Source organism: Mustelus asterias, chromosome 8 (genome assembly GCF_964213995.1).
Source record: "Mustelus asterias chromosome 8, sMusAst1.hap1.1, whole genome shotgun sequence".
Lineage (NCBI taxonomy): Eukaryota > Metazoa > Chordata > Chondrichthyes > Carcharhiniformes > Triakidae > Mustelus > Mustelus asterias.
Genome location: NC_135808.1, coordinates 31,158,579 through 31,185,277, shown reverse-complemented (window position 1 = coordinate 31,185,277; position 26,699 = coordinate 31,158,579). Strand labels below are relative to the sequence as shown.

At 46.8% G+C, this 26,699-nt stretch overlaps 1 protein-coding gene across 1 annotated transcript in view; it reads left to right on the top strand.

The window, feature by feature from the left end:
• Window positions 1-4,768: 4,768 nt before the first annotated feature.
• The window catches only part of LOC144497700 (major histocompatibility complex class I-related protein 1-like), a 34,559-nt gene continuing 12,628 nt past the window's right edge, over window positions 4,769-26,699 (top strand). Inside the window, exon 1 of the mRNA XM_078219143.1 lies at window positions 4,769-4,844. Within this exon, the coding sequence (XP_078075269.1) occupies window positions 4,769-4,844 (76 nt within the window). The remainder of the gene's footprint in view (window positions 4,845-26,699) is intronic.

Below are 26,699 nucleotides of genomic sequence, written 5' to 3'. Positions count from 1 at the left end.
AAAAAGATACAGAAGTCTGAGGCCAAGTACCAACCGACTAAAGAACAGCTTTTTACTGCTGTCATCAGACTTTTGAATGATGTACATCATATTAAGTTGTTCTTTCTCTACACCCTAGCCATGACTGTAACACTACATTCTGCACCCTCTCCTTTCCTTCTCTGTGTATGGTATACTTTGTCTGTATAACGTGCAAGAAACAATACTTTTCACTGTATACTAATACATGTGACAATAATAAATCAAATCAAATACTGCCCAATACCCGTTTATGCAATAGTGTAGCTTGTATGTGTAACAGTAATAGTCCTCTGTGATCTCAAGTAGATATCCTAGTGTTTTGCAAATTCCTCTCTCACCTTTGCGAAAGGAGTGCGCAAAGATATTTGGAAATCTCAGTAAACTGCATTATTTACAGCAAGTGAACATACAAAGTCGTCAGTTGTTCCAGCAGGGCTCACTTCAATCAGTACAATATTGTTGTTTCTCTTCCTGCACCTCTTGGTGCATAAGGCACACTTTCAGCTCCCAAAGTAAAGTTTTTCCGAGAACATGTTGCAATCTTGTGGTCTGAAGCTCCTAACTTGTGAGGGTGGGAGTGGGCACTCCCCATCCTACATGGTTGATCAGGTGTCTCTCCCACTTTTACTGCCAGCTATTGGTGTCTGCTGTAAGGATTGGCAAACAACCTTTTTGGCTGTGTTATGAACCATGGTTATTACGGTTATGGTTCCTTAGCCATTAAGTCCTGGGATGGGACTCGAAACCCAAGCTTCTGGGGCAGAGGCAGGGATGCTATCCATTGTGCCACATGACCTCTGATCAGTATAATGTGCTCATGTATTAATATAGAAACATCCTATACGGTCCTCTTGTCATGCTTTTGTTAAACCAAATGATTTAATTGCTAACCTTCTGAATCTCAGTAAGGGCTCTCATAGTTCATAGAATTTGAGAATGAGCCAGCATAGGAGGTGGTCACTTGCTCCATCACGTCTGTGCCCTGTCTGTCAAAGAGTGATCCAGATAGACCATCTCCCTGGCACTGCCCCCATAGTCTTATTATTTTATTTTCCTTCAGGTGTTTGTTGTATGAAACCTATGACTGAATCCGCTTCGACCACACTTTCAGGCAGTACATGGACCAATGCCTTTTCCATTGTGTCGCTTCTAGTTGTCTCTATTTAGATCCCTAGCTGTTGAGCTGTGGTTCTTTATACTCTTGTCTCCTGTCCACCAGGAACCTGGGGTTTGGTTCCTGGCCCACCCTTAAGTCTGGCAGTTACTTAGAAAATTGCAATCGTCGGTCAGTCAGCATCGATGAAGAGAACAGAACTGTTTGCACTTTTGTGGGTGGGGAAAGTAGATATTCTATTCTCTCCACTCCAGTAATGCTGAGTGGCTTTGTCTGTTTTCAGTATTTCCGTCTCTTTGTTTTAAGCTGCTGCTGCCTATCTCTCCCTCCCTCTCCACTTTGAAACAAGCTCCATGAATAGATGAACAGAGGCAGGGATATTCCATGGTGGAAAAGTTTCTCTGGAGCCCAGGCTGAGACCCTGTTTCTCTTCCCCCGAATGATCATGGGGAAGAGATTTAATGTCTGATTTTTTTTTCTAAAGTCTGTTCCATAAATACTCATCTCTGTTACAATTGATGTAGCTCCACATTGACCGATGTTTTTTGGCCTCACTGTACCAGGACTTGCCGGGGAGATGCCACAGCCCCGCCAGAGATCCACTGACAATCGGTGGGATTAGAGGATCCCAGTGGTGGATGGAAAATTCTGCCCTTTGTTTTTTAATTCAGTACTTAAAGGACGATTATCCCCCCCCCAATCTTTGGAAAAATGGTCAAAGAGTGCTAAAATGTGACATGGAAACAGAAGTATGCCACTTGGCCCTTTGTATCTGTTCCATTTTATTGGCTAATGGCTGGTCCCAGTGCTACATGCCAATGAATGTATAAGTAGGAGGACAGAGCAGATGAATGTGTGGCTGGAAAGCTGGTGCACTTAAGTGATGATTGTTAAGTGTGTCCAAGGCTGAGATTTTTAATCAGTAAGGAAATCAAGGGTTATGGGAACAAAAAGTAAAATAAAAAGTAAAAGTATATTTATTAGTCACAAGTAAGGCTTACATTAACACTGCAATGAAGTTACTCTGAAATTCCCCGAGTCGCCACAGTCCGGCACCTGTTCAGGTCAATGCTCCGGTTTCCTCCCACGTCTTTCAGAGTATGGGAGGAAACTGAAGCACCTGGAAGAAACCCACGTAGACACGGGAAGAATGTGCAAACTCCACACAGTGCACACTCTGGGCCCTATTTTACCATTTGGAGCCTAAGGGCCGGATCCGGGCGTAATAGAGATCCGAGCCCGGAATCCTCTTTGCAGCGCGCCCATACGCTTTTTGCCGGCTCCAGTCTGATCCGTGCTGTGGGCGGGGCTTAGCGCTGCCAGAACGATGCGCAGTTCGAAAAAAAATCTGAAGCAGTGCGCCCGTGTCAGATTGCTCCCGGGCCGCAGAAAGCAGAGAAAGTGGCCCGGGAGTGAAAAGCGGCAGCGAGGGTGTATCTCGGAGGGGGGTGGGGGGGCGGCGCAGATGGATCTCTGGTGGGGTGGGGGAGGGTGGCAGGGGTGGCGATCGGTCTGGGTAGCGGGGGTTGGTGGATAAGGGGGACAGTGATGTGTGTGTGTGTCCCCCTTATTCACCCCCCCAATTACCCAGACCGATCGCCACCCCTGCCCCCCTCCCCCCACCAGAGATCCATCTGCCCCCCAACCAGAGATCCATCTGCCCCCCTCCCCGAGATCCATCTGACCCGCCTCCTCCTCCTCCCCCTCCAACCAGACAACGATCTGACCTCACTCCCCTCCTCCCTCCCCCCAACCAGACAACGATCTGACCTCACTCCCCTCCCCCCCGCCAACTAGAGAATGATCTGACCCGCCTCCACCCCCACCCCACCCCCACCACTGATCTGAGTCAGAGAGCCGTTGGAAACACTGAACGCGCTCTTCAGAGGCTGGAGCGCCCGACTCAGACTTTTATTCAGCAGGTCGTTAAAAGTGTGAATCCGGATTGGGCCAGAAGATGGTAAAGTGGGATTTGGTGGTAGAGTTGGGCGCGCGGTTCATTAAGTCGATTTAAATGCATGCAAATGCATTTAAATCGTTGGGCCGCCCGATTCGGGTAAAGCCGCGATCTGCTCGGATTCAGGTGCAGATCGCGTTAAAGGCCCGACGCCCGACTTTACTGCGATTTCACGTCCGAAAACAGGCGCGAAGTTTTGGTAAAATAGGGCCCTCCCAGTGACTCAGGCTGGGAATTGAACACAGGTCCATGGCGCTGTGAAGCAGCAGTGCTAACCACTGTACTACCGCGCCGTCCCATAAGGTGGGAAAGTGGAGTTAAGGATGATCATATCAGATCAGTCATGGTTTCATGGTCTCAATGCATGGCAAGCAGACTTGATGGGCTGAATGACCTATCTCTCTGCTCCTACGTTTTATGGTCTTTTGGCCTTGTTGCAGTTTCTCTGTATCTCACCTCGCGAATCCTATTTTCTGTTAAATCACCCCCTCAAACCTCTAAACTCAAGAATACAAAATGGAACCTGTCCTCTTCATTTAACCCCTTAAGTCTTAGTGAATGTATGCTGCACTCCCTCCAAAGCCAACTGTGTCCTTCCTGATGTGTGGGTGCCCAGAATCCCTTATCAATATTTTTACAATCTCAGATCCAAAATCCACCCCTTGCAAAGATTTTCATACCTTTTGGAGAGGCTAGAGGAGTTGGCATTGTTATTGTTAGAGCAGTGACAGTATGGAAGGACTTAATCAAACTGCTTGTTTTATTTGTTCATGAGTTTCGGGCATCCCTGGCCAGGCTAGCATCTATTGCCCATCCCCTAATTGCCCTTGAGAAGGTGGTAGTGAGATGCCTTCTTGAACTGCTGCAGTCCTTATAGTCTAGGTACAGCCACAGTGCTGTTGGGGAGGGAGTTTCAGGATTTTGACTCAGCGACAGTTAAGTAACGGCGATATATTTCCAAGTCAGGATTGTGAGTGACTTGTCAGGAAGCCTCCAGATGTTGGTGTTCCCAGGTATCTTCTGCTTTTGTCTTTTCAGACGGAAGTGGTCATGGGTTTGGAAGATGCTGCCTAAGGAGCCTTGCAGTGCCTCTTGTAGATGGTACGCATGGCTGGTACTGTGCATTGGTGGTGGAGGGAATGAATATTTGTGGAAGGGGTGCCAATCAAGTGGGCTGCTTTGTCCTGGATGCTGTTGAGCTTCTTGAGTGCTGTTGGGGATGCACCCATCCAGGCAAGTGGGGAGTATTCCATTATGCTCCTTACTTGTGTCATATTGATGGTGGACTCACTTTAGGGAGTCGGGAGGTAAGTTACATACCACAGGACTCCAAGCCTCTGTCTTGGTCTTGAAGCCACAATATTGTATGGCTAGTCCAGTTGAGTTTCTGGTCAACGGTAACCTCCAGGATCTTGATAGTGGGAGATTCAGTGATGGTAATGTCATGTTGTGGATAGGGTGCTGATCAAGGAGGCATCTTTAATGTTTTGTGAGGTTCTAGTTGAGTAGGTAGGGTTGGTTATCAGAGCAGCAAGATTTCAGCTATTCAGCAAAAGAATCAGGGGAGAAATGAGGACCATTTTTTGTTTACACCGTGAATTGTTGGAAGGCGGAATGTGCCGTCTGAAATTCAAAAGGACATTGATAAGCTGGTGGAGTGGACAGATAGGTGGCAGATGATGTTTAGTGAAGAGAAGCGTGTGATGCTGGAGTTTGGTAGGAAGAACATGGCGAGACAATATAAAATAAGAGGTAAGGTCCTTAAGGTGGTGCAGGAGAGAGAGACCTGGGTGTATATGTGCATAGATCATTAAAGATGGAAGGACAGGTGAAGAGGGCAGGTAATAAAGAAAATAGTATTCGGGGCTTTATTAATTGGGATACTACTGAGTACAAGAGCAAGGAGGTTATGCTGAACTTATACTGGACACGAGTTAGACCTCAGCTGGAGTATTGAGTATACTTTTGGGTGCCACAAGATAGGAAGTGGAAAGAGTGCAAAAGAGGTTCAGGAGAATCATTCCAGGGATGAGAAAATTCAGTTATGAGGATAGATTGGCAAAGTTGGGACTGTTCTCCTTGGAGAGAAGAAGGCTAAGAAAAGTTTTGATTGGGATGTTCAAAATCATGAAGGGGCGAGATAGATGTTCCCGCTCATAAAATGATCAAGAACAAGAGGGCACAGATTTAAAGTGATTTGCAAAAGAGGATATATGATGTCAGAAAAAACTTTATCACACAAGTGGTTGAGGTCAGAAATGCACAGCCTGGAAGTGTGTTGGAGGCAGGTCCAATTGAGGTATTCAAGAGGTTATTTGATGATTACTTGAATAGAAACAATGTACCGGGGCACAGAGAAAAGGCAGGGGAATGGCATTGTCTTAATGCTCGTTTGGAGAGCAGGTGCTGACATGATGGGCCAGATGGCCTCCTTCTGCACCTTAACAAAGGAAATTTAAAGGAAATCGGATATAGGCTTGTAAAGGGGAGCATTGCGGTGATGTGGGACTAATTGCATATTTTTTTCAAAGAGCCCTCCCTGAACACAAAGGGCTGAATGGCCCTTCTCATTGTTGTATGATTTCAATTGAAAAGTTGCTCCAACTTGTCCCTCCTTGTTCCACTGGCACCCTGAGTCCGTGCATTTCTGCCACTGCCTCACTTGTCCAATGTAACTGTCGCTTGTCACGTACTCTGACAGAACTTCGTAAATGGCTGAGGTTCAACAATAAAGGAGCTCCAGGTCTTTTCAATATTCTTTGTACAGTGTTCAGCATTGATTCACAATCTTCATTGAAGTCTGGCTTGTTCTTATCCCTCTCTCTAATGCACATGTGCTTGTTAATTGTTGCCTCTGGGTGAATCGATGTTCAGTTTTGACTGATTGGAACACGGCGCTGATGTCCCAGCAGTAGCTTGTGAAGATCTCCATTAATACCCAAGGGCGATGGAGCAGGTTCTGCCCTGATTAGTGCCTCGGGGATTAATTCCAGTGGGGCAGGAAAAGGCTTGGGAGAGATTTAATAGAGCTAAAAATGATTACTGTGACCAGGGTAAGCTCATTTCTGTACAAGTCAGACATGTTTCTTCTATCCCTCAGAGAGAGAGAGAGACAAATTAAACAAGCACAGATGCTACTTTTCCCCAGAGAGAAGAGTGATGGACAAAAAAAACCAAAGAGTTTTGAGAAGTCTTCAGTGACAATTACAATTAGTCGCAGTTGGCTCCTCTGAAATCAGAAGAGGTTCTGAAGCCAAGAGCTTTCAGGAAGGCAGATTGAGATCGCTGTAAAGGGGTAGGGACCATTCTCCAATGGTTGGAAGCAGTTTGAAAGCAGAATTACCAAGTCTTATGGTTGTGTTCAGCTGAACACAAGCAAAGAATGCAGCAGTAAAATGGACGATGCACTTCCAGCACTGACTGGGTTAGATAAAGCTAGAAAAGGATTGATTCAGGTGACATTAACTGTGGATGATGATCTACTCCAGGATGCCCAGAATGGAGACTGAGCAGCCTGTGAGGAAGGTGGGAACTGTCCAATATCCCAACAGCTACCATGGATTCCATGGTGGCACAGTGGTTTGCACAGTTGCCTCACAGTGCCAGGGACCACGGTTCAATTCCCGACTTGGGTCACTATCTGTGTGGAGTCTGCACATTTTCCCCGTGTCTGCATGGGTTTCCTCCAGGTGTTCTGGTTTCCTCCCACAGTCAAAAGACATACCAAGTTCATCTTAGTTTCAGGGGGATTAGCAGGGTAAATTTGTGGGATGATGGGGATAGGGTGGGATTGTTGTCAGTGCAGGCTCGAAGGGCCGAATGGCCCTCTTCTGTATGGTAGGGATTCTATAATACCTACAGTGCAGATTGAGGCCTTTGGCCCATCATAGAAACATAGAAAATAGGAACAGAAGGAGGCCATTCAGCCCTTTTAGTCTGCACTGACACTCCAAATGCGGCACTCTACCTAGGCTCACTGTCCTGCCTTATCTCTGTAACTCTGTGCATTTACCATGGTCAATCCACCTAACCTGCACATCTTTGGGAGGAGGCAAGGCAAGGAGTGGTGTAGATGGGTCTTTTTCAGCATGGAGGTCGGTCACCAGTGGAGTGCCCCAGGGATCTGTTCTGGGACCCTTGCTCTTTGTGATTTTTATAAATGACCTGGATGAGGAAGTGGAAGGATGGGTTGGCAAGTTTGCTGATGACACAAAGGTTGGTGGTGTTGTGGATAGTGTAGAGGGATGTCAGCAGTTGCAACGAGACATAGATAAGACGCAAAACTGGGCGGAGAAGTGGCAGATGGACTTCAACCAAGATAAATATGTGGTGGTTCATTTTGGCAGGTCGAATAGGATGAAAGAATATAATATTAAGGGTAAGACGCTTGGCAGTGTGGAAGATCAGAAGGATCTTGGGGTCCGGGTTCATAGGACGCTCAAAGCAGCATTGCAGGTAGAGGCTGTGGTTAAGAAGATGTATGGAATACTGGCCTTCATCAATAGAAGAATTGAGTTTAGAAATTGGGAGATAATGCTGCAGCTGTATAGGACCCTGGTCAGACTCCACCTGGTGCACTGTGCCCAGTTCTGGTCGCCTCATTACAGAAAGGATGTGGAAGTCATAGAAAGGGTGCAGAGGAGATTTACAAGGATGTTGCCTGGATTAGGTGGCATGCCTTATGAGGATAGGTTGAGAGAGCTAGGTCTTTTCTCCTTGGAGAAGCGAAGGATGAGAGGTGACCTGATAGAGGTGTATAAGATGTTGAGAGGTATTGATAGAGTGGATTCTCAGAGGCTTTTACCCAGGGCTGAAATGGTTGCCACAAAAGGTCACAGATTTAGGGTGCTGGGGAGTATGTACAGAGGAGATGTTAGGGGTAAGTTTTTCACTCAGAGGGTGGTGGGTGCGTGGAATCGGCTGCCAGTAGTGGTGGTGGAGGCGGATTCGATTGGGTCTTTTAAGAGACTTTTGGATAAGTTAATGGAAGTTAGTAAGATAGAGGGTTATAGGTAAGCCTAGTAGGTAGGGACATGTTCGGCGCAATTTGTGGGCCGAAGGGCCTGTTTGTGCTGTAGCTTTTCTATGTTCTAACATTACAGACATTTCATAATGGCTATCCCACACAGTGCAATAATATTCAGGTTCTCTACATAGATCATGTTACACGCTGAGGTGCTTCAATGCAGTCAAAGTAACATCGCAGACATTTCAAAATAGCCAATGCTGATGGTGCAATAGTTTTTAAATTGGCTACAAAGATCAAGTTGCATTCTGAGGTGCTTCAGTATAATTGTGATACATGTATTCATTGTATATATCCAGTGTGAGTCATACAGCCTGGGGGGATTCTCTACAGTTCCCCTCCTCTCAGTTCACTGTATTGAAAAGTATTATGATGTGGAGATGCTGGCATTGGACTGGGGTAAACACAGTAAGAAGTCTCACAACACCAGGTTAAAGTAAACCAAATAAACCTGTTGAAAAGTATTAGACAGCAACATTTAGACACAACCGTTAATCCTTTCCTGATATGTGTACCCATGCAGTTCCTGTATCATCCTTCTAAATTTCTGCTCTGTCTCTCTCTCTCTCCAGTGCCTTTATCATTTTTATAACACGGTGACCAAAACTAAAAGCAGAGTGAACTGGTTTTGATTTTAAGTTCATTTTTCTCTTTGTAAGCTTGCTACAATTTACCAAGCTAGATTGAATATATTGAAGTTTCTGTCGGTTGACCTGCACGGACATGCTAATTGAAACAAGGAGGCCCCTGCGGAGGAAGGATGTGTGTTGCCCTTGTGATATGACTCACTGGGGATGAAAGTAATTAACTGTTAAACCGCAGTAAACAGCATCTGTTGACGATGCTTGAGGCTAAGACAAAACAGACCTTGGCATGTTAAAACAGGTTTAAAGGACAATGAGGAGGGTTCAGAAAAAGATTAAAAAGCATCAATGGTTAAAATGCATTGCAAAACAACAGGGTAATAAGAGTTGCAATTAAGAGAGGTGACATTGACACAGGTCAAAGCCTGCCTAATGATAGGGCTGAATGACTGGTCTTGGAGGAAGATGTGGAGATGCCGGCGTTGGACTGGGGTAAACACAGTAAGAAGTTTAACAACACCAGGTTAAAGTCCAACAGGTTTATTTGGTAGCAAAAGCCACACAAGCTTTCGAGGCTCTGAGGGCTCAGAGCCTCGAAAGCTTGTGTGGCTTTTGCTACCAAATAAACCTGTTGGACTTTAACCTGGTGTTGTTAAACTTCTTACTTGGAGGAAGAAACAGATCTTTCGGGTTATTTTGGAGGACAATGGGAAAGGGGCACAGGTATAATGTGTAACTCAATGCAGCAGTAAAATAAATTCTAATCACTGGCTTCTCTCCATTGAAATCCAAACTAGACACTGAGAGAAGTGGTTTAACTGGTTCAGTGACTCAGACAGTTTCTAGGGACTGTTGACGTTGCTTTTTGTTGTTAGTCTGATGGAACAACTTCAAGTCAAACTCCAGAGGGGGTAAAAATGCAGAACATTGATAATCCACACAAGAATAGTGTGATGTGATCAACAGTAGAAACATTAAGAAAATTAAATTAAGGATAGGTTTTCATTCAGATATGTCGGATTCCCAACTCTGTTCTTGAATTCAACAGAATTAGATATATTGGGAGAGACATAATCTGTAATTTTGGATATCTGAAAATAACATGTGAGGGGGAGATCTAGCAAATTCATTGCAAAATCCCACTCAGTCCCCATTTAATGTGCTGCTCTCTCCACGTAGCCCTAGATCTCAAACTAACCCCACTGCCTCACTCTTTTCCCGCAGCTAACAATCCACGCTATGGGGTGGCAATGGCCTAGTGGTATTATCACAAGACTATTAATCCAGAAACTCAGCTAATGTTCTGGGGATTCGGGTTCAAATCTCGCCATGGCAGATAGTGGAATCTTAATTCAATAAACAATATCTGGAATTAAGAATCTCCTGAAGACCATGAAACCTTTGCCAATTGTCGGAAAAAACCGACAATTGGCTCACTAATATCCTTTAGGGAAGGAAATCTGCTGTCCTTATCCGGTCTGGCCTACATGTGACTCCAGAGCCACAGCAATGTGGTTGACTCTCAACTGCCCTCCGAGGGCAGCTGGGGATGGGCAATAAATGCTGGCCAGCCAGTGATGCCCATGTCCCACGAATGAATTAAAAAAAAATCCCACTGCTGTGCTGTCTTCCCAAAGCATTTCCTCATTAGGGAAAGTCAGCATGGCTTTGTGCAGGGCAGGTCTTGTCTTACTAATTGTTTTCGAGGAGGTGATGAAGGTGATCGATGATGGTAGAGCAGTGGATGTTGTCTACATGGATTTTAGTAAGGCTTTCGACAAGGTCCCTCATGGTGGGCTCATCCAGAAGATTAAGATGCATAGGATCCATGGTGACATGGCAGCTTGTATTCAGAATTGACTTGCCCATAAAAGTTAGAGAGTAGATGTGGAAGGATATTTTTCTGGCTGGAGGTCTGTGATTAGTGCAGTTTCGCAGGGATCCGCACTGGGACCTCTGCTGTTTGTGATTATATATAAATGACTTGGATAAAAACATAGATGGGTGGGTTAATAAGTTTGCAGATGACACAGTTGTGAATAGTGTAGAAGCTTGTCAAAGGATACAGCGAGATATAGATCAGTTGCAGATATGGGCGGAAAAATGGCAGAAGGAGTTTAATTCAGGCAAGTGTGAAGTGCTGCACTTTGGGAGATCAAATGTTAAGGGTAAGTATACAGTTAATGGCAGGACCCTGAACAGCAATGATGTACAGAGGGATCTTGGGGTTCAAGTCCATAGCTCCCTGAAAGTGACCACACAAATAGATAGGAAGGTAAAGAAGGCATATGGCATGCTTGCCTTTATTGGTTGGTGCATTTAAGGGACTTTTAGACAAGCACACGTATACGCAAGGATTAGAGGGATATGGACCAAGGGCAGGCAGAAGGGAGTGGGTGTCATGTTTGGCACAACACTGTGGGCCACAGGGCCTATTCCTGTGTTGTACTGTTCTATGCTCTAAGTTCATAGCCCCATATCCATCCCAAACTAATCCCACTGCATCACTCTATTTCCATAGACCTGTATGAATTGCAAACTAATCCCACTGCCCCACTCTGCCCCCATAGCTTTGTATCAATCCCAGACTAACCCCACAGCTCTTCTATTCCTCGGCCCCTCTCTCCTATATGCCCCCCCTCCCATAGCCCTGTATCAATCCCAGATTAGTCCTAAGGCCATGATATTGAATCCCTGCAATGCAGCCAGGAGTTCAGGTCAGAGCTTTCCAGATCACACCATTCCCTCAGCTCACTGTACTGCTGCTGTGGTGAGGAAACAGGATCTGTGCCTCTGACACCAGTTCATGCAGTAAGAAGTTTAACAACACCAGGTTAAAGTCCAACAGGTTTATTTGGTAGAAAATGCCACGAGCTTTCGGAGCGCTGCCCCTTCGTCAGGTGGAGTGGAGATCTCTGCTCACAAACAGAGCATACAGAGACACAAACTCAATTTACAGAATAATGATTGGAATGCAGTCTTTACAGATAATCAAGTCTTAAAGGTACAAACAATGTGAGTGGAGAGAGCATTAAGCACAGGTTAAAGCAAACTACCCAGCCTTCAGGAGTACAGTGACCATGACACCACACAACCCTGCCACAGTAACCTCTGCAAGACGTGCCGGATCATCGACACAGATGCCTCCATCTCATGTGAGAACACCATCCACCAGGTACACGGCACATACTCTTGCAACTCAGTCAACGTTGTCTACCTGATACGCTGCAGGAAAGGATGTCCCGAGGCATGGTACATTGGGGAACACCTGCAGATGCTACGACAATGGATGAATGAAACATAGAAACCCTACAGTGTAGAAAGAGGCCATTCGGCCCATCGAGTCTACACCAACCACAATCCCACCCAGGCCCTACCCCCATATCCCTACATATTTACCCGCTAATCCCTCTAACCTACCCATCTCAAGACACTAAGGGGCAATTTTAGCACGGCCAATCAACCTAACCCGCACATCTTTGGACTGTGGGAGGAAACCGGAGCACCCGGAGGAAACCCACGCAGACACGAGAAGAATGTGCAAACTCCACACAGACAGTGACCCGAGCCGGGAATCGAACCCAGGTCCCTGGAGCTGTGAAGCAGCAGTGCTAACCACTGTGCTAACGTGCCGCCCCAGCTCGGCACGGCACGGCTCGACAATCACCAGGCAAGACTGTTCTCTTCTTGTTGGGGAGCTCTTCAGCGGTCATGGGCATTCGGCCTCTGATCTTTGCATAAGCATTCTCCAAGGCAGCCTTCACGACACACGACAGCGCAGAGTCGTTGAGGAGAAACTGATAGCCAAGTTCTGCACACATGAGGACGGCCTCAACCGGGATCTTGGGTTCATGTCACACTATCGGTAACCCCCACAGCTTGCCTGGACTTGCAGAATCTCACTGGCTGTCCTTTCTGGAGACAATACACATCTCTTTAACCTGTGCTTAATGCTCTCTCCACTCACATTGTTTGTACCTTTCAGACTTGATTATCTGTAACGAATGCATTCCAATCATTATTCAGTAAATTGAGTTTGTGTCTCTGTATGCCCTGTTTGTGAGCAGAGATCTCCACTCCACCTGACGAAGGGCAGCGCTCCGAAAGCTAGTGGCATTTGCTACCAAATAAACCTGTTGGACTTTAACCTGGTGTTGTTAAACTTCTTACTGTGTTCACCCCAGTCCAACGCCGGCATCTCCACATCATGACCAGTTCATGCAGCAGCTGTCTGCTTTAGCCATCTTTATAGCCAGGATCTTCATATCAAACCATCAAACAGTGCTGCCTCTGTACTTTTTAAATTTATTCTTTCATGGGATGAGGGCATTTGTGGCAAGGGAAGCATTTGTTGCCCATCCCTAATTGGCCTTGAACTGAGTGGCTTCGAAGGCCATTTCAGAGGGCAGATAAGAGTCAGTTCAATTGCTGTGGGTCTGGAGTCACAGGTAGGGCAGACCGGGTGAGGACAGCAGATTTCTTTCCATAAAGGGACATGAGTGAACCAGAGTTGTTTTTACAACAATCAATGGTAGCTTCATGGTCACCATTACTGAGACTGGCCTTCAATTCCAGATATTAATTAATTTTTAATTCTACCAGTTGCCTTGGTGGGATTTGAACCCTTGCCCTGGTGCATTTTTGGGCCTCTGGATTACTAGCCTAGTGACATTACCACTAGACCAGTGTCTCCATAGTACAGTACGGCTGCCAACGTATTCTCTAAGTACTTGATTGAAAGCTGTAAGTCTGCCACAGCTTCCAGTTCTGATAAAATGTTAACTCTTTCTGCAACATGCTCGCTGAGTATTCCAAGTTTCTCTGGGCAAATGAGAAACATAGAAACATAGAAAAACTACAGCACAAACAGGCCCTTCGGCCCACAAGTTGTGCCGAACACAACCCTACCTTCTAGACCTACCTATAACCCTCCATCCTATTAAGCTCCATGTACTCATCCAGGAGTCTTTTAAAAGACCCTATTGAGTTCGACTCCACCACTGACGGCAGCCGATTCCACTCGCCCACCACCCTCTGTGTGAAAAACTTAGCCCTAACATCTCCCCTGTACCTACCCCCCAGCACCTTAAACCTGTGTCCTCTCATAGCAGATATTTCCACCCTGGGAAAAAGCCTCTGAGAGTCCACCCGATCTATGCCTCTCAACAAATTGTTTACATTTCCCAGCCGACAGGTTTGTAGGTGGGGTCGGGTGTATGACCATAACATTTCTGGGATGCTTGTTGGAGTGTTAAGTGACTGCAGCGTGATCTGTATGGGGAGGGTTGCGTGCCCCACCAACTGTCAAAGTGGCGCAAAGGGAAATAAAATAACTCTGGGAGTCAGATGTAAAGGAACAGTACTTTTTTGTAAAATAAAGTAAAGCAAAACCACAAGCCTGTGTTGAACACAAACAGGTCCCAACTGGGACTCAAAGGCAATGGATCCACTCAAGAGCCTGCCTTATGCAGGCCTCGGTATATAAGCTCAATCTGGTGAGTTAATTACCAATCCCCAGAGAGCTCGTATTCAACTGGTCCTACATGGAGGCCAACCAGTGATTTCCCCAGTCCTAGGGGTTATCACAGGAAACCTCAGCATCCTGAAAATCCTGGCCTCTGTCCTTAGCTCTGATTTTGAGTACCCTCAGGTTTCCAGGGCACTCTGTTGTGCTGCAAAGCTGGCCTCACATACATGAAAAGTACAGAGAGGTGACCAATACACGCATCAGAAACAGAGGCCGCAAAGGATGCAATTGGAGAGGGGTCAAGCCTGGAGATTGCTGAAGGTAGAGGGGTAGATTCTGCACTGTGCTCTCAGTGTGGGTTTATTCAGTCAAAGGCTAGTGAAACACTGGCAGAAGTTAAAGCACTGGGTCAGATTTTTTTTTAGTTATATCCAATCAAATCCAATCAGAGTCCAATGCAAAGTCTCAACCAGTGAGACATGACAGATCCAAGCTGACAAGACAGGCAAGCCTCTTCCTGTCTTGGGCTTGATCGACATTAACCAAGCTGATAGGAGCAGGCATTGCACCCCCTCCAGTGCTTGATTTCACTTGCACCTTCGCCAAAAGACCTAGATGCCGTTTCAAAAAATTGCTTCAAATGAAGCCTCAGTGTAACCTCATTGACTTCTATCAAGTGTATAGAGTGAAGAGTCGATAACTTTTGATCTGCAACAAACAATCACAGTTCTTTGTGGTGTAAATACTCCGGGGAGGTGAGTATTTCTGTTCAGTTGGTGAGGGATACTGTATTCACTCTGAAGTAAGGTACTGTAAGAAATTCAGACAAAGAAAGATCTTCACCATCATTTCTGTTAATTTCCATTTCGTCACAATTTGTGGCATTGACCTGTGGGGATGCAGTTAAGCAGGTTTCACAGAAATATTGCAGTAACTCTGCACAACACCTCTTCCAGAGTAAATATACCCCTCCTGAGTTGCAGAGCCCAAAACTGAATCCTGTACTCCAGATCTGAGCAATGCTTTCTACATGCCCAGCACACAGCAGCGTGAGGGGACAAGCGTTAAATCTGACAAGTCTCATTCACCAGAGTTTTCATATATATTTGGTTTGCTGAGAAGTAGCAAGTTACATCACATAACGCTCCAATCAACATCACTTTGAAATAGAATGAAAACTGTAATAAACATCCACAATAATTTGAAAGATAAAAAAAAGTTTGTAGTTACTGAGCTGTGGGATTGATAGTCTTGTTGAGACCAGTTGCCTCCAACATTCCCACCACTTTCGCCACAGAACTCAGAACACCACAAATATACTCTCCAACTGTACATAATTAAATCCACAAATATACCCTCAAACATGTACATAACAAACCGCAAACATATACCCATAAACTGGTACACAGTGAACCCCACACATAGACCCCCAAACTGGTACACACAACCCCAAAAATATACACTCAAACTCATACATACAGAACACCACACATATACCCTCAAACCCACAAACACTGAACTCCGCACATATACCCTCCAGCTTTTATACACTGAACCACACACATATACCCTCAAACTTTTGCACACTGAATCCCACACATGTACCTTCAAATCTGTACACACTAAACTCCGACATAAAAGTTTATTTATTAGTCACAAGTCGGCTTACATTAATACTGCAATGAAGTTACTGTGAAAATCCCCCAGTCGCCACACTCTGGCACCTGTTCGGGTACACTGAGGGAGAATTTAGCATGGCCGATGCACCTAACCTGCTTGTGTTTTGGACTGTGGGAGGAAACCGGAGCACCCGGAGGATACTCACGCAGACAAGTGAAACGTGCAGACTCCGCACAGACAGTGACCCAAGCTGGGAATCAAACCCGGGTCACTGGCACTGTGAGGTAGCAGTGCTAACCACTATGCCACCCTGCCGCCCACATATACCCTTAAACTCATACACATTGAACTCCACACATTTACCTTCAAACTCGTACACACCAAATTCCACACATATACCCGCAAACATGTACACACCAACCTCCAAACTTATACCCTCAAACTCGTACACACTGAACTCACACATATACCCTCAAACATTGCACAAGACTGTTGATTGGTCAATACTGAGGGAGTGCTGCACTGTCAGTGGGTCAGTACTGAGGGAGTGCTGCACTGTCAGAGGGTCAGTACTGAGGGAGTGCTGCACTGTCAGAGGGTCAGTACTGAGGGAGTGCTGCACTGTCAGAGGGTCAGTACTGAGGGAGTGCTGCACTTTCAGAGGGTCAGTACTGAGGGAGTGCTGCACTGTCAGAGGGTCAGTGCTGAGGGAGTGCTGCACTGTCAGAGGCTCAGTACTGAGGGAGTGTTGTAATGTCAGAATTTTATTTCACAGAATCAAAGAATGCCATTCCCCTACCTTTTCCCTGTACACATTGTTTCTATTCAAATAATCATCTAATGTCCTCTTGAATGCCTCAATTGAATCTGCCTCCATCACATTTCCAGGCAGTGCATTCCAGACCTCAACCACCCACTGTGTGATAAAGTCTTTCTCGCATCACATTGGCTTAATTGGGACTACCTTTGCAATTCCCGATATTATCAATAGAATTTAAATTCCATGAGCTGCTGTCGTGGGATTCGAATCCTTGCCCCAGAACATTAGCTTGACTCTCTGGCCTACCAGTCCAATGATAGCACCAGTATTCTGAGGGATCATTTAAAGTTTAAAGTTTATTTATTAGTGTCACAAGTAGGCTTACATTAACACTGCAATGAAGTTACTGTGAAAATCCCCTAGTCGCCACACTCCGGTGCTGGGTACACTGAATGAGAATTTAGGATGGCCAATGCATCTAACCTGCACGTCTTTCTAACTGGAGCACCCAGAGGAAACCCATGCAGACACGGGGAGAATGTGCAGACTCCACACCGAGAGTGACCCAAGCCGGGAATCAAACCCGGGTCCCTGGTACTGTGAGGCAGCAGTGCCAACCATTGTGCCACCGTGCCATCATGCCACCTGGATCATTCCACTGTTGGACAGTGCAGAGGATGCACTGTATTGTTGGGTCAATTCTCACAGTGACCTTTTCCTGGGACAGGTACCATCTATTCTGAATCACACACCGAGGGGTAATGAAATACTCCTGGCCAGAGAACTCTCAACACTGTCTTGTGACATTGTCAATCCGATACTATCCACAGATATAAGGTGAGACTGAGGACACACAGTAAATGTTCATTAAAGTAACAAGCAGCATGTTGTAACACAGGACAGCGCATTAACCAGGAGGAAGCTATTGTAACAGTAATCATAGAAATCATAGAAACCCTACAGTACAGAAAGAGGCCATTCGGCCCATCGAGTCTGCACCGACCACAATTCCACCCAGGCCCTACCCCCATATCCCTACATATTTTACCCACTAATCCCTCTAATCTACGCATCCCAGGACACTGGGATTTTAGCATGGCCAATCAACCTAACCTGCACATCTTTGGACTGTGGGAGGAAACCGGAGCACCCGGAGGAAACCCACGCAGACACGAGGAGAATGTGCAAACTCCACACAGACAGGCCCCTGGAGCTGTGAAGCAGCAGTGCTAACCACTGTGCTACCGTGCCGCCCTTAATGTATAATGTAATCTCCTCTGCGTCTGAGCACAACACTGGAGAGAAGCAGCTTATCACGTGCAGCAGGCCAGATAACCGGATCCAGTGAGACTGAATGGATGGTTCTGGTCACTAGTTTAGCAAGGAAGGGGAATCTGCCATCTGCCTTTTGCCGCAGTTTATTGAACATTCCTTTAAACGTTGGAATGAGGAACACGTGGCAGCCATGTTGTGCAAGGCAAGCTCCTACGAAGAGCAACATGACCAGCTGATGTTGATTGAGGGATAAGTTTTGACAAGACACTCAGGAGCATTGCCCTCACTGATGTCCAGCACAGATAAACACTCTATTGGTGGAGAGGAAATACTGAGGGAGCGCTGCACTGTTGGATGGCCAGCACAGGGAAACGCTGCTTGGTGGAGAGAAGTGGAGAGCCACAGCAATGTGGTTGACTCTTAACTATCCTCTGAAATGGCCTAGCAAACCACTCAGTTGTAACAATCGCGACACAGCCTCAACTAAGAAATGAAACAGGACGGACCACCTGGCATTGACCTAGGCACCGGAAAAGACAACAGCAAAACAAACAGCCCCGTCGACCCTGTAAAGTTCTCCTCAGTAACATCTGGAGGCTAGTGCCAAAATTGGGAGAACTGTCTCACAGACTAGTCAAGCAACAGCCTGACACAGTCATTCTCACAGAATCATACCTTACAGATAACACCCCAGACACCACCATTACCGTCCCTGGATACGTCCTGTTTCACCTGTAGGCAGACCCAGCAGAGGTGGCGGCACAGTTGGGAGGGAGTTGCCCTGGGAATCCTTAACATCGACTCTGGACCCCATGAAGTCTCATGGTTTCAGGTGAAACATGGGCAAGGAAACCTCTTACTGGTTACCACGTACCGTCCACCTTCGGCTGATGAATCAGTACTCCTCCATGTCGAACAACACATGGAGGAAGCACTGAGGGTGGCAGGGGCGCAAAATGTACTCTGGGTGGGAGATTTCAATGTCCACCATCAAGAGTGGCTCAGCAACAGCACTACTGATCGAGCTGGTCAGGTCCTAAAGGATATCACTGCGAGACTGGGTCTGCAGCAGGTGGTGAAGGAACCAACAAGAGGAAATAATATACTTGACCTCATCCTTACCAAACTGCTGGCTGCAGATGGATCTGTCCATGACAGTATTGGTAAGAGTGACCACCGCACAGTGCTTGTGGAGACGAAGTCCCGCCTTCACAGTGAGAATAACCTCCATCGTGTTGTGTGGCACTATCACTGTGCTAAATGGGACAGACTTTGAACTGATCCAACAACTCAAGACTGGGCATCCATGAGACTCTGTGGGCCATCAACAGCAGCAGAATTGTACTCCACAATCTGCAACCTCATGGCCCGGCATATCCCCGACTCAACTATGACCATCAAGCCAGGGGATCAACCCTGGTTCAATGGAGAATTTAGGAGGGCATGCCAGGAGCAGCACCAGGCATACCTAAAAATGAAATGTTAACCTGGTGAAGCTACCAAACAGGACAACTTGCACGCCAAATGGCAAAAACAGCAAGTGATAGACAGAGCTAAGTGAGCCCACAACCAGTGGATCAAATCTAAGTTCTGCAGTCCTTCCACATCCAGTCGGGAATGGTGGTGGACAATAAACAACTCACTGGAGGAGGAGGCTCCACAAATATCCCCATCCTCAATGATGGAGGAGCCCAGCACATCAGTGCAAAAGTTAAGTCTGAAGCACTCGCAGCAATCTTCAGCCTGAAGTGCCGAGTGGATGATCCATCTCGCCCTCCTCCAGTGGTCCCCAGCATCTCAGATGCCAGTCTCCAGACAATTCGATTTGGCTCTTCAAATACAGTTATAACACTGGCATTTACCCAACAATGCTGAAAATTGCCCAGGTACGTCCTGTACACAAAATGCAGAACAAATCCAGCCCAGCCAATTACTGCCCAGTCTACTCTCAATCATCAGCAAAGTGATGGAAGGGGTCATTGACAGTGCTATCAAGCAGCACCTGCTCAGCAATAACCTGCTCAGTGACGCCCAGTTTGGGTTTCGCCAGGGTCCCTCAGCTCCTGACCTCATTACAGCCTTGGTTCAAACATGGACAAAAGAGCTGAATTCCAGAGGTGAGATGAAAGTGACAGCGCTTGACATCAAGGCTGGTGGTTGTGGTTGTGGAGGGTCAGTTATCTCAGCTCCAGGACATCTCTGCAGGAGTCCCTCAGGGTAGTGTCCTAAGCCCAACAATCTTCAACTGCTTCATCAATGACCCTCCCTCCGTCATAAGGTCAGAAGTAGGGATGTTTGCCAATGATTGCACAATGTTCAGCACCATTCGTGACTCCTCAGATACTGAAGCAGTTCATGTTCAAATGCAACAAGATCTGGACAATATCCAGGCTTGGGCTGACAAGTGGCAAGTAGCATTCGAACCACGCAAATGCTAGGCAATGACCATCAACAATAAGAGACACTCTAACCACCACCCCTTGACATTCAATGGTGTTACCATCACTGAATCCTCCACTGTCAACATCCTTGGGGTTACCGTTGACCAGAAGCTCAACTGGACTCGCCACATAAACACAGTGGCTACAAGACAGGTCAGAGGCTAGGAATACTACGGCGAGTAACTCACCTCCTGACTCCCCAGAGCCTATCCACCATCTACTAGGCACAAGTCAGGAGTGTGATGGAATACTCCCCACTTGCCTGGATGGGTGCAGCTCCAACAACACTCAAGAAACTTGACACTGTCCAGGACAAAGCAGCCCGCTTGATTGGCACCACATCGACAAACATTCAATCCCTCCACCACCGACGCTCAGTAGCAGCAGTGTGTGCTATTTACAAGATGCACTGCAGCAATTCACCAAAGATCCTGAGACAGCACCTTCCAAATCCACGACCACTTCCATTGAGAAGGACAAGGGCAACAGATAAATGGGAACACCACCAACTGCAAGTTCCCCTCCAAGCCACTCACCATCCTGACTTGGAAATATAGCGCCGTTCCTTCGCAATCGCTGGATCAAAATCCTGAAATTCCCTCACTAACGGCATTGTGGGTCAACCCACAGAACATGGACTGCAGCGATTCAAAAAGGCAGCTCACCCCCACCTTCTCAAGGGCAACTAGGGGTGGGCAATAAATGCTGGCCCAGCAGCGACGCCCATGTCCCATGAATGAATTTAAAAAAATACTGAGGGACAGCTGCAATGTTGGATGGCCAATGCAGAGAAACACTGCATTGGTGGAGAGGAAGTACTGAGGGAGTGCTGCACTGTCGGAGGTGCTGTATTTTCAGTGAGATTGTTACACCAAGATTACATCTGCCCCTCTGTCAAAGCTCCCATCGCACTATTGAAGAAAAACAGTGTAGTTGTCTTCACTGTTTCACCAATATTTATCCCTCACCTGATCATGTTGCTCTTTGTGGGAGCTTGCTGTGCACAAAATAGCTGCTGCGTGTCCCTCATTGCAACTTTGAATAGGATTTTAATGTGTGTGCTCTGCGGTAAAAGACAGATGACAGACTCCCCGCTCCCTGATAAACCAGTGACCAGAACCATCCATTCGGTTTCACTGGATCTGGTTATCAGATCTGCTACACATGATAAGTAGCTTCGCTCTAGTGTAGTGCTCAGGCGCAGAGGAGATTACATTACTGTTACAACAGCTTCTCTTCTGGTTAATCAGTGTCCTGTGCTCTGTACAACATGCTGCTTGTTACTTTACTGAATGTCTGCTGTGTTTCTATAGTCTCCTCCGGTAAGCCATTCAAACAGTATTTGGAGGGTCTGTAGACCGAGTGCTCATGTGATTTAAAGGCTCATATGGCAGAAGCGTGTGCGTTCTCTCCGGAAAACGGGCAGAGTGGGAGCAGCCAAGAGCTGCTCAGAATGCTGAATAAACCGTTGTTATAAGTCCTTAGTCGCCAGTCATTGGAACCCAGCACTTCTGCCGGGACCCTTCCCAGGATTGACAGAGCCACAGGATAGGATGATTCCTGCAGGAGAGGGCTACTGTGATGAGTTGTGTTGATGATTTGTCTGCAGTGTTTTTGACTGGGGATGTTATTTCATGGGTTGGCTGCTATTATTTAAACGCACAAACATAATATGATCATTTTTAAAAATTCAATTGTGGGATATGGGCATCGCTGGCTAGCCAACATTTACTGCCTATCCCTAATTGCCCTTGAGAAGGTGGTGGTGAGCTGCCTTCTTCAAACGCTGCAGTCCCTGTGCTGTGCGTTGATCCACAATGCCGTTAGGGAGGGATTTCCAGGATTTTGACCCAGCGACTGCAAAGGAACGATGATATATTTCCAAGTCAGGATCATGAGTGGCTTGGAGGGGAACTTGCAGGAGGTGGTGTTCCCTTGTCCTCTGAGATGGAAGTGGTCATGGTTGGAAGGTGCTGTCTGAGGGGCTTCGGTGAATTTCCCATTGAGATGGGATGTCTTGGAACTGTAACTTGAAAGGGAAAAGAAGGGAAGGTGAGGGGAGGGGAAGAGGATTGGGAAAGGCAATGGGATTGAAAGGAAGGAACGAGAATGGAAAGGCAATGGAAGTGAAAATTTAATGCAAAGGTGGAAAGGCAAGGAGAAAGATTTTGAGCAATACCGGGGCCCTTCTCTGGGTGGATGTTTGATTTAGTTTTCTTTTTCCTCTCTCATGTAATGAATCAGGTTTTGGCTTTGCCTCCTGGACATTAAACATCAACTGGGCTGAGGAACATAAAGGGAACTTAGCCCAGGGGTGGGATTTTTTTGTGCAGGTTGTGGATTTCAAACACAAGAAAATTACAGCAGGATTTTTTTTTCCTGAATACCCCTTCCTTGCTCTCCTGAATGGGCCAGCATTCATTGCCCATCCCTAATCACCCTTGAACCCAGTGCATTTCAGAGGGCAGAGACCATTTGAAGAGTCAACTACATTGCTGTGGATCTGGAGTCACACGTAAGCCAGATCAGCTTTCTCCGGTCAGGTAGAGGACATAGGTGAATCAGGTGAGCTTTTATGACAATTGACAATAGTTTCATGGCACAGTGGTTAACACTGCTGCCTCACAGCACCAGGGACCGGGTTCGATTCCTGGATGGAGTCTGCACATTCTCCTCGTGTCTGTGTGGGTTCCCTCCAAGTGCTCCGGTTTCCTCCACGATACAAAGATGTGCAGTTTAGATGGATTAGCCATGCTAAATTCATAGAATCATAGAATCATAGAAACCCTACAGTGCAGAAGGAGGCCATTCGGCCCGTCGAGTCTGCACCGACCACAATCCCACCCAGGCCCTACCCCCACATATTTTACCCGCTAATCCCTCTAACCTACGCATCCCAGGACTCTAAGGGGCAATTTTTTTAACCTGGCCAATCAACCTAACCCACACATCTTTGGACTGTGGGAGCAGAGCACCCGGAGGAAACCCACGCAGACATGAGGAGAATGTGCAAACTCCACACAGACAGTGACCCGAGCCGGGAATCGAACCCGGGACCCTGGAGCTGTGAAGCAGCAGTGCTAACCACTGTGCTACCGTGCCGCCCACCCTTAGTGTCCCAACATGTATAAGTGAGGAGGAATGGCCTTTGTAATTTTTAAAATTATTCATTCATGGGACATGGGTGTCGCTGGCTAGCCAGCATTTATTGCCCATCCGTAGTTGCCCGAGGGCAACAGAGAGTCAACCACATTGCTGCGGCTCTGGAGTCACATGTAGGCCAGACCGGGTAATGGCGGCAGATTTCTTTCCCTCAAAGACATTAGTGAACCAGATGGGTTTTTTGGACAATCGACAATGGTTTCATGGCCATCAGTGAATTCTTAATTCCAGATATTTTTTATTGAAATCAAATTCCACCAGCTGCTGTGGCGCGATTCAAACCAAGGTCAAGTATTAGCTGAGTTTCTGGATTAACAATCTAGCGATAATACCACTGAGCCATCTGCTCCCCTTGTAGATTACCCCTTAGTTTGTCTGTGTGAGAGGGTGAATGAGTGTGACTCTGCTTGATGTGGTGTAATGCCCCTCAAATTATAAGCCCCCGGTGACAGATTAGTGAGCTGTTCTAGGAATAATTAGTTACAGAAACAAATGAAAGTCTGACATATGTATGTGCAGAAAGGTTGAGAGAGAGAGATGCAACATATCCTCACATTGAACATTAGCATATAGCAGAGTGGTGCAGCGGAAGCATGCTGGGCCCATAACCCAGAGGTTGGTGAATCAAAACTATTCTCTGCTATTAGAGGCAGTGTGGTGGCCCAGTGGTTAGCCCTGCTGCCTCACAGTGCCAAGGACCCGGGGTTCGATTCCCAGCTTGGGTCACTGTCTGTTTGGAATCTACATGTTCTCCCTGTGTCTGCGCGGGTTTCCTCCGAGTGCTCCAGTTTCCTCCCACACTCCTAAGATGTGCAGGTTAGGTAGATTGGCCATGCTAAATTGCCCCTTAGTGTCAGGGGGACTAGCTGGGGTAGATGCATGGTAGATGCATGGGATGCTATGGGGATAGGGCATGGTTGGCATTGTGGTCAATGCAGACTCGATGGGCCAAATGGCCTCATTCTGCACTGTAGGATTCTATGAAAGCTCTACTTTTAGCTCTGGGTTCAAACCACTCTGCACGATGAATGAAGTTTCATACAAACCAGTAACCGTGCACTTTCAGGAATACCCCATTTGCTGCGAAGCCTTTTGGGACACTCAGAGGCTGTGACAGGCACAGTATAAATGTAAATTCCTCCTGAACCTCCTCCTGCTTCACTAGCGGGGGTGACACTGCAGCCGGTGTGGTTTCTAACCCTGCCCTCTGGCTCCGCCTTCTTCTTGTAGAAATCACAGTGAACTTTGGCACTGCCCAATCTGCTGCTGTGGCCCAAGAATGACTTTTTGTTGTAAATTTCTGAACAAACCATAGGGTTTATTGCAGTGTCTGAGTGAGTCAAGGCCGATGTGATTATGGAGAGAATTAGCTGCAGACTCTGCAACAATTGAACTGATGCCAGAGGCTAAACCAGCTTATTGCGTTGTTAACTTGAATTTGGCGTATTGGAAATTGTCACCTGTGGGAGGAAAATGACGGGTGAGGAACTTTCAAGTATGGACTCTTGGCATCCATTCACAGAATCACCGAATCATAAGATGCACAAGGGACCTTGCGGCACATCGAGTCTGCACCGACACGCGAGAAACACCTGACCTCTCACCTAATCCCATCGACCAGCACTTGGCCCAGAGCCTTGAATGCTCTGATGTACCAAATGCTCATGCAGGTATTTTTAAAGGATGTGAGGCAACCCACCCCTACTACCCTCCCAGGCAGCACATTCCAGACCATCACCACTCTCTTACCCACCCTCATATCCCTCTTATATCTCCTGCCACTCACCTTGAACCTCGTGACTGACCCTTTGACTAAGGGAAAACAGCTGCTTCTCATCAGTTCTGTCCATGCCCCTCATAATCTTGTACACCTCGATCAGGTTGCCTCTCAGTCTTCTCTGCTCCAACGAAAATAACCCAAGCCTGTCCAACTTCTCTTTATAGCTTAAATGTCCCATCTCAGGCAGCATCTGGTGAATCTCCTCTGCACCCCCTCCAGTGCAATCACATCCTTCCGATAATGTGGTGACCAAAACAGCACACAGTATTCCAGCTGTGACCCCACCAAAGTTCCATACAGCTCCAACATGACTTTTCTGCTTTTGTATTAAAGGCAAGTGTCCCATATGCCCTTTTCACTGCCCTATGGACATGCCCTTCCGCCTTCAGAGATCTATGGACAAACACACCAAGGTCCTTTTGTTCCACAGAATGTCCTCGTGTGATTGAATACTTCCTTGTTAAATTACTCCTTCCAAAGGGTATTCCGCCACACTTTTCAGGGTTAAATTCCATCTGCCACTTTCTGCCCATCAGACCATCCTGTCTATATCTTCTTGTAACTCAAGAAACCCAGCCTCACTGTTAACCACCTGGCCAATCTTTGTGTAATCCGCAAACTTACTCACCCTACCCCATCCATACCCATCTATGTTGCTTGTATAAATGACGAACAATAGGGGAGCCAGCACAGATCCTTCTGGTACCCCACCGGACACTAGCTTCCACGAGGAGTCTGAAAACCCCAACTTCCATATCCCAAATGACCCAAAATTGTTTCCTTGATTGTGGCAGATGGAGTTTAATCCGGATAAATGCGAAGTGATGCATTTTGGAAGAAATAATGTAGGGAGGAGTTATACAATAAATGGCAGAGTCATCAGGAGTATAGAAACACAGAGGAACCTAGGTGTGCAAGTCCACAAATCCTTGAAGGTGGCAACACACGTGGAGAAGGTGGTGAAGAAGGCATATGGTATGCTTGCCTTTATAGGACGGGGTATAGAGTATAAAAGCTGGAGTCTGATGATGCAGCTGTATAGAACGCTGGTTAGGCCACATTTGGAGTATTGCGTCCAGTTCTGGTCGCCGCACTACCAGAAGGACGTGGAGGCATTGGAGAGAGTGCAGAGAAGGTTTACCAGGATGTTGCCTGGTATGGAGGGTCTTAGCTATGAGGAGAGATTGGGTAGACTGGGGTTGTTCTCCTTGGAAAGACGGAGAATGAGGGGAGATCTAATAGAGGTATACAAGATTATGAAGGGTATAGATAGGGTGAACAGTGGGAAGCTTTTTTCCCAGGTCGGAGGTGACGATCACGAGGGGTCGTGGGCTCAAGCTGAGAGGGGCGAAGTATAACTCAGACATCAGAGGGACGTTTTTTATACAGAGGGTGGTGGGGGCCTGGAATGCGCTGCCAAGTAGGGTGGTGGAGGCAGGCACGCTGACATTGTTTAAGACTTACCTGGATAGCCACATGAGCAGCCTGGGAA